This window comes from Nyctibius grandis, chromosome 12 (assembly GCF_013368605.1).
Source record: "Nyctibius grandis isolate bNycGra1 chromosome 12, bNycGra1.pri, whole genome shotgun sequence".
NCBI lineage: Eukaryota > Metazoa > Chordata > Aves > Nyctibiiformes > Nyctibiidae > Nyctibius > Nyctibius grandis.
Genome location: NC_090669.1, coordinates 13510305 through 13523564, shown reverse-complemented (window position 1 = coordinate 13523564; position 13260 = coordinate 13510305). Strand labels below are relative to the sequence as shown.

At 37.9% G+C, this 13260-nt stretch overlaps 1 protein-coding gene across 1 annotated transcript in view; it reads right to left on the bottom strand.

The window, feature by feature from the left end:
• Positions 1 to 7369: 7369 nt before the first annotated feature.
• Positions 7370 to 13260, bottom strand: part of DYNC1LI2 (dynein cytoplasmic 1 light intermediate chain 2) — a 28632-nt gene continuing 22741 nt past the window's right edge. The window contains exon 13 of the mRNA XM_068411420.1: positions 7370 to 10374. Coding sequence (XP_068267521.1) covers positions 10268 to 10374 — 107 coding nt within the window. The 3' untranslated portion in view covers positions 7370 to 10267. The remainder of the gene's footprint in view (positions 10375 to 13260) is intronic.

The window sequence follows — 13260 nt, the reverse complement described above, 5'->3', positions numbered from 1 at the left end:
CTGGTAGTTTTAAGTGCCTTAGTTCAGTAAATTGTCCATTTTCACAGTGTGGGAATGTGGCATGCACACTTTGATTCTGTAGCCATGAGAAGCATGGGAAGCAGGCAAATAATTTTGCTGAGTCAGAGTTAGGAATTAATACAACAGGAATAAGCTGCAAGTTCTAACATGGACTTTAAGTAGAAGGAAAATTAGACAGAACGGTGGGGAGTCATGCAGCCAGTTATCTCTAACTGGTACAAGTCACTTGTGTGGAATGGTACGATGATTCCTACTTCACCGTGTCCAACCACAGCTGAAGTAGCATGACCCAGGGTAAGACCACTCAGTGTAAACGCATGTCAGGAACAATACTGAGAACTGAATTCCTCAGCTAGGAATGAAAGCTCAGTCGAATCAACTGAGGAAAGTACCAAGGGGAGCAGAGAGGAGGACAGAAAGAAACTAATTTGAAGGGCAACCTATAAAAACTTCTTCCACTGAATATCCAGAAGAGTTTCACAGGCTGACAGCAGTGCCTGCTTCTCAGATCTGACCATTTGGTCAGGGTACTTCAGGCACATCCTGACGCAGCACAGCCAGTCTCTCTTGGCTTTTTGTCTGGTTAAAAAAGTGCAGCTCTAGTAACAGAAAGCGTTAGCAAATCCTATTCCTATCTGCAGTTAGACCGTAACGTTAGCCCACGCATACTTTCAACACCTTCACCTGTATTCCAGCCCTTATGCTTTGGAAAATAAGCAGAGCAGCCCTGGAAGGCCCTACAGGCCTCATGTGCTTGCGTGACAGATTCCTCCAACATGAGCACCATGGGGCAGCGACCAGGTCTCACAGCTGGGACCAAAAAGCAGCCGTGGCTGGAAGTCACCACAGGGCCTGTCCCAACCTGCTGTATGGGGTTGGCTTCACCTTTAAGGGGACAGGTAAAAGTGTCACTCCTGGAATTTCACCATCATGATAGGAAACAGTATTTCTCCTTCAAAAACACACCAACCAAAAGAAAAAATCCCCCCAAAAAAACAAAGCCAAGAAAGGCAACGCTGCCAATAAAACTAGTTAGATCCTTACTTTGAAGACTTACGAACGTGACTTTATATGCTATTAACGAGCCATTCACAGAGCAACTTTTTTTTTTTCTACTCCAGGGTTAGAGATTGACATCTCCTTCAGTATTGTCTACTGGTCCCGTTTTTTTTCCCCCCCCTGCCTTCATCACTGATGAAGTAGTCGCTGACTCCTTTCACCTCCAAAAACTTTTAAGGACATATGCAATCTGCAATCTACAAGTGCCAAAGAGGGGTTACCTTACAGCCACGCTGGGCTGAAGGGCAGTAGACATTCTACATAGCAGGGAAGTGAAATTAATTTCTATAAAAAAATAGAAGCAAAACCTCATATTCTTAAGAAAAGTGCCAGTAGACCTTTAATGGTGCTGGGAACCAGCCAAGACTGTGGGTTATGTTTCTTTTGAAAGAATCCTGTATAATGAAGCACACTGAAAAATATGCAGAGAGACTGACAGCAGTGTTTATTTTATTCATGGCACTACATTTATTCAGGGAACAGAGGAAAAAAAAAAAAAGCCCTGAACTGAGAAAAAAAGGTAGTCTTCTTCCAATAATACCATAAAAACACACAGGCCTATAACAGAAGGTCAGAAAACACTAGTTCCCTCTGACCGTGTGGGCATGGTCCTGCTGCCCCTGTGATACCCAGTATTTTTATAGCAAGAGGAGGAGTGTGTAGGGTACCACAGGCCTTTGGAGGGAAAGAGTTGATTTTTATTTTTTGAGGAGGTGGGAAGCTGAAGGGGAGGATGAAAAAATTATATAAACCACATTTTATAAGCAAAGTTTTAAAGGTCCCTTAGCAGGCTTATAAAAAAAAAAACCATGATGAAGTACACTCACTACATTCTTTCTTTCCATGGATGAAATGGGCCAGCGAAAACAACTGACCTCAACTGTTTTAATGCAGTGTTTGCTGTGAGGTAACCAAACCAATCAGTCCCCTGGACTTCTGGTGGGGAACTGCACATGTTTAAAAAGTTCATTTTTAAATTATCCTCCTGAATTTGTTTTAGTTACAGCTAAACTACAGTTTATTGCTAACATCAGCTAACATGACAACAGTTCAAAGAATATTCCTTTTTTTCCAACAGCACTTAATTCCTCCATACAACAGAACTTTATATTCAGCTAATGTAGCTCATTCCCTTGCAGAGTATTTCTTTAGTTACGTGGGTCTTCTACATGCAAGGGAAAGTTTCGGCTTTTTTTTTTTTCTAAACAGGAAAAATAATTTCAAGTCTTCCATCACTGGCTATAAACTCAAGGCAGGCATATGGCCCCAACTCTACAAAGCCATACACAGCGGAACTAATAAATCCTGATTCCTTGCAGACTTATGTCTTCTCTTCCTACCTTCCCCACCTCACCCCTCCCACCGAGCCTGATGACCCAGCACCCTCCCGAGGGTCCCTTTTCACACACAGCAGGCTTAGCTCCTATTTATGTCCTCAGACTACCGCTTGAGCGAAAGGAAGCAAGTCCTATGCCAGGTTCCATGTGTGCAGACCGACAGATTTTTGTTTGGCCTGTCTCGCCTATGAACTAGCCAAATTTACTTGGCAATCCCTACCTAAAGCAGAGGAAATCTTTGGATTTATCGTCTCCACCAAGCCACTAATTTTCATGCAACTGGTATTAAGTCAGCTATTTGCGAGATCTTTCTTGTTACTCAAGTTGGATAAAAGATTTGTTATTTTTGAGGAGGGGATAGGACAAAGCACAAATGCAAAAGCAGAGGAAAACAAGCTAAAAATATTTTAATATGACAGCATTCTCTTACTAGTTGTGCTGTACTTCTGTTCAGCTAAAAAGTGACTTGGAGAGATTTTGACAGGCTTCTGCTAAATTTGAAATATTTCAGATCCTGCCAATTTCACTGGCAATTTCTCAGCCCAGCAAAACAGCATTGCAAGGTATCGGTCAAAACATCCTAATACAGCTAGTTAAACAGTCACTAATTATAGTTGCCAACTGACAACCCAGTATTTTTCTGGGGCATGTGTGCTTTTCCCAGGAAAAGAAACTTGTGTGTAACAATTCAGGTTTATAACATACACGAATTTTAGTATTAATTCAGTAACCCCAATCTCTTACATATATCAAAGGCTAATATACCACTTGTTTCAAAGCCAGCCCATTACAAGAGGAACTAACACTTATCACCAAAGGACACTGTCAGCTGACAGCTGTTGAGTATTTGTGGGTTGAATCACACACTGAGATTACAGCACAGATGACAAAAGTCTCTGTCACTCACCTTACTGACCTCCACACCTAAGCTAGGTAAATCCAGTTCTGGGTTTGCCTGGAAGTACCAAGAGCTCTCCCCCTAGCCTTTTGCCTTTGTTTTGGATTTAAGATATTTTCTGTGCAGTCCGTGACTGATCTTTAATAAAATGGAATTTTTTCCTACTTCTCCCTCTCTGCCTATGGGCACGGTAACTTAAGTGCTCCAGACCATCTGAAAATATTGAACATCGTCACTTTCTAATAATCTCTGAATGGATAATCATTTGATTCCTCTGGAAAAGAGAGTTTTAACTTGATAGCACTTACTGATTTATTATCTATGTAAAACAGTTTTCATTAACCAACCACAGCAAGTAACATTCATCTCCACCTTTATTCTACCATTTAAGACATACATGATAAACAAGGTCATTTAAACTTGGGTGCAACATCCAAGTTTGCTCTGCAACTGCAACGTGTGTTAAGTCTGTGTTCAGATAGACTTTAATCCCTGGGCCGCTGCCCCGGCAGGTATTACCCCCCTACAACACGTGCCCACCATTCCCATTTGCACTGTGACCATGTTGTGAATTCGCTGTACCTGGCTCAGGCTTTTACTGCCTATCCCAGGCTGCCCTGCAGGACAGTCAAAAGGCTGGTGTCAGATCAAAAACTTGGCTTGGCTCTTTCATAGAGGGAAACAGGCAACACAGGGAGACACAAATTGTAGCCAGTCACTTGGGCCAATGCATGCAAGTCAGAGTACTCTGTCCTCTAGTCCCGCAGATTAAGTCCACTAAACAATACATAGAGCTGATCTGGTCCAAGCCTCAGTAGCCATCTCCATCCATTATCTTTTCAGTGGTCTTATTCCCTGCATTCTGTCAATTAACTCAACTCTAATGCTGTCATTTCATTCCCTCTCTAAAAGGCAAGTCCCTGGTTTTTGGAATGCTGCCAACCCGGTAAGCTGAGTGCCAGAGGTTTACAATTGCATGCTTCCTTTCCTCGAGAACTTCAGTATTTTACTGCATATTCTTGCGAATATTCATGCAAGACTATTTCTAGCACTTTTAGTTGCAAACACCTTTGTGGCATGTTTTGGAGAATTTTGTTTTTAAGCATTTGGCAAGTCTGAGACAAGGATGCCATTTTTACATGTGTCATAAAGCTACACTGAGTGTTACACACAAACAAGTACCAGCAGTTTCATTAGTGAATATTCATACTGAAAAATCAAAACACTTTCCAAAGGCAGCTTGTGCAACCTAATTCAGCTTTCTTGTGCACAGATACAACTGTTTTCTTTTAGTGCTAGACATTGCTATTTCAGCTTTTGTTCTGAAAGAAAGGAACCAGAGTGTCTTAATTAAGACAAGTCGAAATTAGAAAGGAAAAAACTTAACCCATATTAACAAAATTCTTACAACTGAATGAAACTGTGTTTGGGAAAAATTCAGCAGTTCACTCTTTGAAAGGTACTTAGCCTAAAAAAAAACAACTGCCCAACAAGAATTATTAAGGGAACATCACAAGAAATGCATATACCACATTAAGCAGCATTACCTACAGGCACTGATCCCAAGTCTGCCACCTTCTGGACTTGGAACATTTCATGTCCAGAAACTTTCAGCAAAACATAATTATAATTAATTGCCAGGGAGAGGGGACTCAGGATCTTTTTCTTCAAGTGAAAAGTTACAACTAGCAATGTTGATTCTGCCACATAGAAAGTCTGCAAACAAAGGCAACAGAGAAAATTAATTGCTTCCCTTGTTTATGACATTATCTTACAGACCTCTTGCATGTAACTATTAGCCTGGTTTCAGTATAACCCCTCCAGTAACTCGAAGGCTGGGACCGTGAATACCAGAACACAAACCGAAGTGATTACAGAGGTATTTCAGAAGGCAACAGTGCTACGTATCAACTTACACTGACAAGTCAAATCTTTTCCATCAGTCATTTCTAAACAGTGCCAGCACCATGCTCTTAGATGCGTTGCTGTATTTGGCAAAAGAAATGTCTAAGGTGCCAATACTACTAATTATTTTTAAGTCAGTTTAAAGCAGAATTAGGTGCCATACTCTTAAGATTTATGGAAACATGCATGATTTTGAAGCACTGTAACACCACATTTATACTACAACTTGTAAAGCGCTTCATTTGAGAAAATTATCTTCCTTGAGCTTTTTTTAAGCATTTGAATTTCAAGAGGCATTGATGTACATGTGCAAGTCAGAGCTTGCTTCATTTCACTTTTCCAGAAAAAGGCAAGCATGCTAGATCAGATTCTGCCCTCACCTGCACTTCTGCAGCTCCCATTACACAGAATGGCTGTTTATAAACTACAGTTATATTTGACTGCAGAAATCTCAGATGTTTGTGGAACCAGAGCCATGTGGTGTCCCAAAGCATTAGTTCAGACTGTTGGCTTTCTTAATTATTTGTGCTTACATTATCTTCTCCACACAATCTGAGTAGATCAGAGAAGTAGTAATTAATTATTATGAAGGCTGTAGTCGAACAAGCTGAAGTTTTATGTCAATGCTTCCTTGAAGGGGAAACTGAATTCCTGCAAAAGTGTGCTTTTAGAATTAAACTGCCTCTATCCTATGAATATATTATTTAATTAAAAAGACCAAATAACAGACAAGTTCTGCTTTTGGTACTACATATTCTATTGAGATATTCCATGCAGCTCTACATATAGACCCAGACAACCAGAGTCTGGTTTAGGTCATAAATAACAGCCTCATAATCTATAGTCTTTCCCTTGTATGTATTTGAAATACAAAGACTCAGAAACTGATGATTTTATTCAAGCAAAGGTTCTTATTTGAAAAGTTCATTCCCTAACAAAATCCTGCCATGGCTGAAAAGCCGGAGGGGTTACCACCACCATCTGGAACAGTACAGGCAGTGAAAGATTCGTCCTGTAAGAGCAGCTTAGAGCCTCCAGCAAGACGTTTGCCACACCAAAACCTTATTATCCTATTTTTTTTTTTTTTTAACTTGGAGACATTTTGCTTTCAAAAAAAACCAAATTACAGTTGAACAACAGCAAAGTAAACATAAGAGTTACAAGGGTGTTCTTCCATTTCAATCCACTGTTACGGTCTTTCTGAAGAAAGTCACTTTCAACTTCAGCATGTCTGAAGACGAAGTCTTCATTTAGTTTCCTCCCAAATTAACATAATAGATAATTCTCTTCATATATTTAAAAAAAATTTCTAAATCCCATCTTAAAGGACTAAAATGAATTATTTACATTCATGAACTCATTCAAACATAAAGCATTATGGCAATTCTAAAATTATAATTGTTTCATGGCCTCGTAAGGATTCACTTCCAGAGAAACTATGTATTTTAGAAACCAAAAGCCTAGTTGGTTTATATTTCAGAGGCAAGGTGACTCAAGAAACATTAATAACGAGAACTTCAATCTATGCAGGGGAATATATAGGCATCCAGTTAAAGTAACAACAAAGTAAACAAGTAGAATCCTAATTAAATCAGTCTACTCTTCTATGCTTACTAGGAAGAACTTGTTACACTCACCAAAGGGAGAAAACTTAGCTTTGCTATTGGCAGAGGCATTTGCACCACCCAAGCAATTTACTCCTTAAACTTCTTATAACCTGGATTTTAATCCTGCAAATTTAGGACCAGTGCTCTGCTTGGATACAGTATTCCACAAAATATATTAGAAGGTATACATCTTAACCTGGGAAAATATACAACTGTTTCTCTATTCTCATGAAATATATTACTTTGCATCGAAACCAGTTCTGCTGACGTAACTGTTTATGTATAAGCCATCAAGAGTACACCTCTCTGCAAACGTAGCTATACCAACTTTGCTTTACTTACACAAGGTGCACGCTCTAAACTCTGGGAGAGCAGTTGCGTTAGCAAAGGCTGGTACAAGAACTCCCAAGAAGGAAGTTGTCATTAAGGTACACAACTGCACAAGCCATTTTCTTTCTCCTGTTCACAGGACTCACTAATATTCTGCTCCTGCAGAAACAGCTCTAGAAGGGGGATCTTAAAAACAAGAACAAAGCACAGCATAAAGCAGTCTGGATTCGTGTTTATTGAAGCCAGTAATTAAAGACGTCCTCATTTTGCCAGCACTAGAAAGCAAGATTCCACATGACTGCATACTGCACCTGGTTAAAGCCATACAACTGGACTAAGGTTTGTTTCATACATTTGCAGTCCTAATTGCAAGTTGGAAAAAAAACCAATAAACTTAGTATACAGGACAGTGAACTTTCATTTACAGCATGTATATTGTTAAGTTCATGATGTACAGAGCAGTCACTTTCAACGTAGTTAAATTAAATAAAATACGAAATTCTGTTCAGTTTAAACAGTTTTTTTAAATGCCAATAAAAAAAAGTGCAAACTTAAAATCAAGCAGCATAACCACAGCATTTTTATGGAGGGCCAATCTTTAAACTTTTCTATTTGCTTCAAGTTGAATGCTTTCATCTTTTGTTTTCTTAGTTTAAATATGAACAGTAGATGCAGTCACTATAACCCATATAAATATAGTCATGTAATAGTTTAAACAGTCTACCATACAAGTGTATCTGCAAAGAAAAAAGTTTCACTTGAAAATGTAAAGGCTGTTTGCAATTTGGCCTTTGGTTCCAATGCTTGAAGACACCAGAATAACAACTGTGCAGCTCACCAAAGTTGACAGACTTTGGCAACCACAGGATGCTACATTACTTACAACTTTCTGTCAATAAACTAGGAGCATTCACTTGCAATTAGAAACTGGTAATCTATTTCTGTTTTGTCAGAAGCATCTTTCTGCAAAGCTGGTAAGTTATCATACATTATCAGTTTTGATCAATTTTAGTATATTTAACATTTTTATAGAACTGGAAAGTACTTCGATTTTAAGTTTTAGCCATGTTGCTAGAGAAAGTGCTTATCAGGTTAAGATGACAAAAAAAAATGCCGTTTCAGACTGAGGTTTTCAAACTATATCCCGTTATAATCACACACTTTTTCAATTTTCCTGTCAAGTTTTTGATGTTTTAGTCTCCAATCTCAATTCTCAGTGTCAGGAGAACAGTGTATAATTACTTCTTCTGGTGTGGTAACTTGCAGCTGGCACCCATCACACCAGGAAGTACATCCACATCACCAGGCAGCCATCCACAGCCTTAGTCTAGCTGTTATCTAGAAAACTGTATAACTTCAGGTCATATCGTTTATTAAAAAAAAAGTAAAAAAAAATAGCATTTTCAACAAAAAAACTGGCACAAATAACATACTCATGTTAATGTTTGTCAAAGAGGCAAGTAAATACTCTTAGCTTTCTAGATAATGTTTACACAGGCTTACAAGAACAGCCTCTTGATGTAACATAGGATTTGAAGTTAACATCCAGTACTGTGTTAGTGGGCAATCTAATTCTGTATATTTAAGTAACAATATATATTAGGGAAGTTATATCCAGACATCAGATTTAGTACAACAAGTTCATATCAATAAAAAGTAAACTCTGTATAATTCAAATTGTGGTTTTTCCCTTCAGCGTTAAGAGCACAGAATATGCTTGGTATTTTTCATTTATGGTAGTGTGTACATGTAAAACAAGCATACCATATATAAAATCAAAGTGCCATTTCAGTAACCGTAGCAGTTTTGTTTGTTTTTACAGAATGATGGTTTTATGTGACCATGGACAAAACTCCGTTAGAGCAACGGGGACAACCACAACCCATCTTTCCAAATGAAATGCTACATTAAAGAAAATACAAGACAAGTTATTGAGTATGTTCATCATGTACACATTCATACTTTTTAGGTTACCTTCAGAATTGGAGTTGGCTGCACCTGCAGCAGACGTGGTTGGAACTAGGGCCTTGAAAGTTTTTTTTAAAAACTTCCATAGGTGTAAGGCAGGAATCAATTTTAGCTCGGTAGCTAATATTTAGTTACAAAAAGTAAGAAAAAAAAAATACTGAATAGTGTTCTGTAGCACATTTCATTGTGGGAAAATGATACGTCACCCACCATTCTTCATAGGCTAGCCTCTTGGCATAAAAAAAGGCAGAAGCTACCAGAAAACAGGATTTAAAATTAAATACAAATCGCCAAACTACTGATCTTAAAATAAAACCAAACAGTGACTGTTTGTACTACAGTGCACAATAAGTTCAAGCACCTTCTAAAGACACATCACACACTGTGCCAGGCACTTGGATCTAAACAAGTCATAGTTTCTCCCTTTGTCAGCTACACCAGAAAGGGCATCCACACTCTTAGACTTTTTTAAAAACTAAAACAAGATTTATAACAAGAATAAATTCCCATGACGCTTAGTGTTTGGCCTGGAATTCTCCAATGTAAAGTAGTCTTTTTAAAACAGTGATTATTTACCCTATGTGAAACACAGGATTTAACAACATTGCTCCTCTCCCATCAATCCAACATTCTGGTTTCTCACTGTCCCAAATGTTTCCCCTGTTAGGGCTCCATTCCCTGCCTAGGCTTCTTTCACTTAATTAATGCTGTTACACCATCACCACCACCACCCTTCCAAGAATATAATGCATTTGCAAACATACAAGTAGCCAATTCCAGTAACTCTGAAACAGGATTTCATTCCTTTCTTGCCTTGTGTGCAGTCAGTAGTAGTATTTTAATAAGAATTCTCCGTTTTGCTTCTCTGTGTTCTTCACAACAGGAAATGCAGCTGCACCTGCTTACCTCCCAAACCAAAAGAATTGCCCTATATAAACTCTAAATGGTTATCTTATACAGAGGGATTTTATATGCAAACTTCCTGAATGTGCACTTTGTACTGGGACAAGGCAATGATGTAGTAAGCTCATTTCCCCTGCCCCAAGAAAACTGATAGCATCTGCCATAGCAGAAAATTCCTGGTCTTATCAGATCAATATACATAGTTATTTGGTCATTTACATATGCATTTTTATACGCTATCAAGCTTCGTTCTCTGTTGGAGGAGAGTTTGTTGTTACCATAGAGTCTGGCTTGCGAGTCATCCTATCCAATTCCTCTTGAACGTTTGCCAAAACTGGTTTTTGTCCTAAAAAGAAAAAGGACAAAGTTAAAGCAATCTGATTTCAATGAAATTTTCTAACCGATGAGTACAAGTATTCATAAAATCACTTTTATATGACAATATATTATTTCGTTTCTCATTATTTCACCCCCTACCCAAGAACGCAGGGGCTGACACAATGCAAGGCAATGTCTATGTAAAGACTGATAAATACTAAGGTTTGATTCACTTTAAAGATATTAAATGCTAATTATACAGCAGCATAAAGCATAAAAATATTTGTGATGAATTTTACAGCAACTAACATTTTAAAAACAACCACATTTCAATTTTCTATAAAAATCAACTGTACACAATTCTATTATTAGTATTGATAGCAAGGACTTTACTTAAACCCAGATTTTAACAAGTTTTCCAAGGTACGTAGGACACCTGCTACAAAAATCACATTTGCTTGGTCATACTTACACTTGCTGCGTTTTAATATTAAACAAATAACAGGAAGAACTCTTATGTCTGCAGACAATGTTTCCCTTAAAAAGGGGGACATAAATTGCATATTCATGTAATATCTCAGAGCAGTCATTTCAAAGGACTTCTTCAATTGGAAACAGACACACCGAAGTATTTCATGGAAAAGCATATCTTACATTTTTATATAAGACTCAAAACTTTTTAAGAATTCTCTAACTGAACCATCAGTTTCATTCTCTCATTCTGAAAATTATAAATCCACAGACAAATTAATTGCTAAAATTGGAACAATATATTCTAATGCTTAGAGCATACAAGCATTTAAGATTAAAAAGCTGTATTTTTAGACAAAAAGTAGATAATATAACCATGTACAGCTTCCTTACATAGCCAAAGAGTTTAACAAGCATCTGTTTTCCAGCTCAAATGTGTGTGAAATATTAGGTGGATTTTTTCCAGGGTACATGCTGAAAGCATTAAGAAGGCTAGATTTGACTGTTAGAGATTTAAGTGTTTTTTTCCAAAGTACAAAGACATAACCAAGTTAAAAGGTTACCTTTAATCACTATCAAGGTTTTAGATTTAAGCACTAGTCATAAGCCACAGTACTCTTATAGCATCTATTTAAAGCGTAAGTATTTAAAGAAAATGTAAAAATTAGTAAATTAACTGTAATATAACTTACAATACAAAACACTTTACATGTAGACTAATGGTACCTTGAAGTTAAAAAAACCTAAACCCTAAACCAATAAAAAACACACAAAAGTCTTGCTCAAACAAAAGGAGGTCTGAACAAAAACTGTGGTTTTTTTTAAGCCTAGATGAACTGGATCCTTAAGCCTCCAAAATAATACCAAGCAGCTGTCTTCTGCAACTATCTCATACTGGACAGGAAAAACATTGCCAAGCTGTTCAACGATACGTAGGTTTACGTGCTCCCCTTTACCACCATCATAGGTGAGCACCTTTCAAAGGAGAAGAAATACAAGGAGCTGTTTTTAAGAAAATAAAAATTTCCCCTCCGTTATAAACTAAATTGATACTTGCTTTCAGTTTCCCTACAAAAATATTTTCAAGGACAGTCACAGCCTTGGTCAATTAGATGTGTTCTATACAATTAGATGCGTTCTCCTTTCTAGATCAGAGTGAAAGCACGGAACCCTAGTTCTTTATCTATTGCACAGGAATAGAAGAGTGGAGGCAAATCTTAGAATTTGCAAGAATCTTCTTGTGAATATAAATGAAATAACTTTTTAAGTCTAGAAGTCCATTCAAGGAAAAATAATCCACCACAGAAAACACCAATTGAAGTTCTTTGAAATATCATGGTCTATACATGGAAGAAAGTCCAGAAACATAAAGGCAAATAAGATGGGTGAGGAATTACACAGCATGAAAAATGGACATGACATTGCAGCATCTGCCCAGATAAGAGTTCTCTCAAGTAAGAGTTAACACAGCAGAAACCAATCAATCATTAGGCTGACCAGTAGGTTGAGATCCACAATGTCTCCCTCATCCTGTGACAGAATCTCAACATTTCAACCACAGGATACTCACAGCTGTGGGGAAACAGATGGTCTCTTTAAAGCTAAATATTTTTAGTGTCAACCTTCTGAAAACTTAGGGCTCTTTAAACAGTTTAGATTAGACATTTAAAATGCCTACAAAGATAATTTCAGCACATTTACTTGCAGAGAGGATGCTGCCATAAATAAGACTTTCTCCAAGATACTCTCCTCAACTCTTCCACAAAAGAGCAATAATCTTTTCTGTTATCACCAGCACCAGCGACCTTATAAACTCAACAAGAGCTTTTCAGATACCAATGTCAGGAACCCTTACCTTCTCAGGAAAGTTTAATCTTATACTGGTTGAATATAAGATGTGGGCACATCAGCTGACAAGGAACAGGCATATTCTCTTCTGAGTGAAAGCTGATTGTTCTGTTCCAAAAGTCAGGGAATGAGCGTGAGCTGCCAACTTGATGCAGCCAAGAAAAGCCAACTGCGATCTTGAGATCACTCAGGAGAAGTACGTCCACCAAAGAAAAAGAACTGCTGTACCAGGCACTACAATGAGATTTATCTGCAGTGCTGCATACAATTCTAATCACTCATGTTCAAGAAAAGATAAGCCAATGATGGGAACTAAAGAAGAAGAAACTAGCAGGGAAAACAGAGCTCAGCCTCTAACAGAAGACTAGAAGAGAACTTGTCTACTTTAGTCTACCAAAACAAGAAAGGTAAGAAAGGATATATGACTGATGTCTCTAGATGTTTCAGGAGAGAAAAATCTATTTAAATTAGAAGTAAATGCTGACATGGGGTGTGTATGGGGGAAGGTACACATAGCCATTTGTTATCTTTGAAAACTCCTGAAAGGCACATGATGTTCTAGAAGACCGGAAGAGGAAAGAGTAAAGCCCATTAC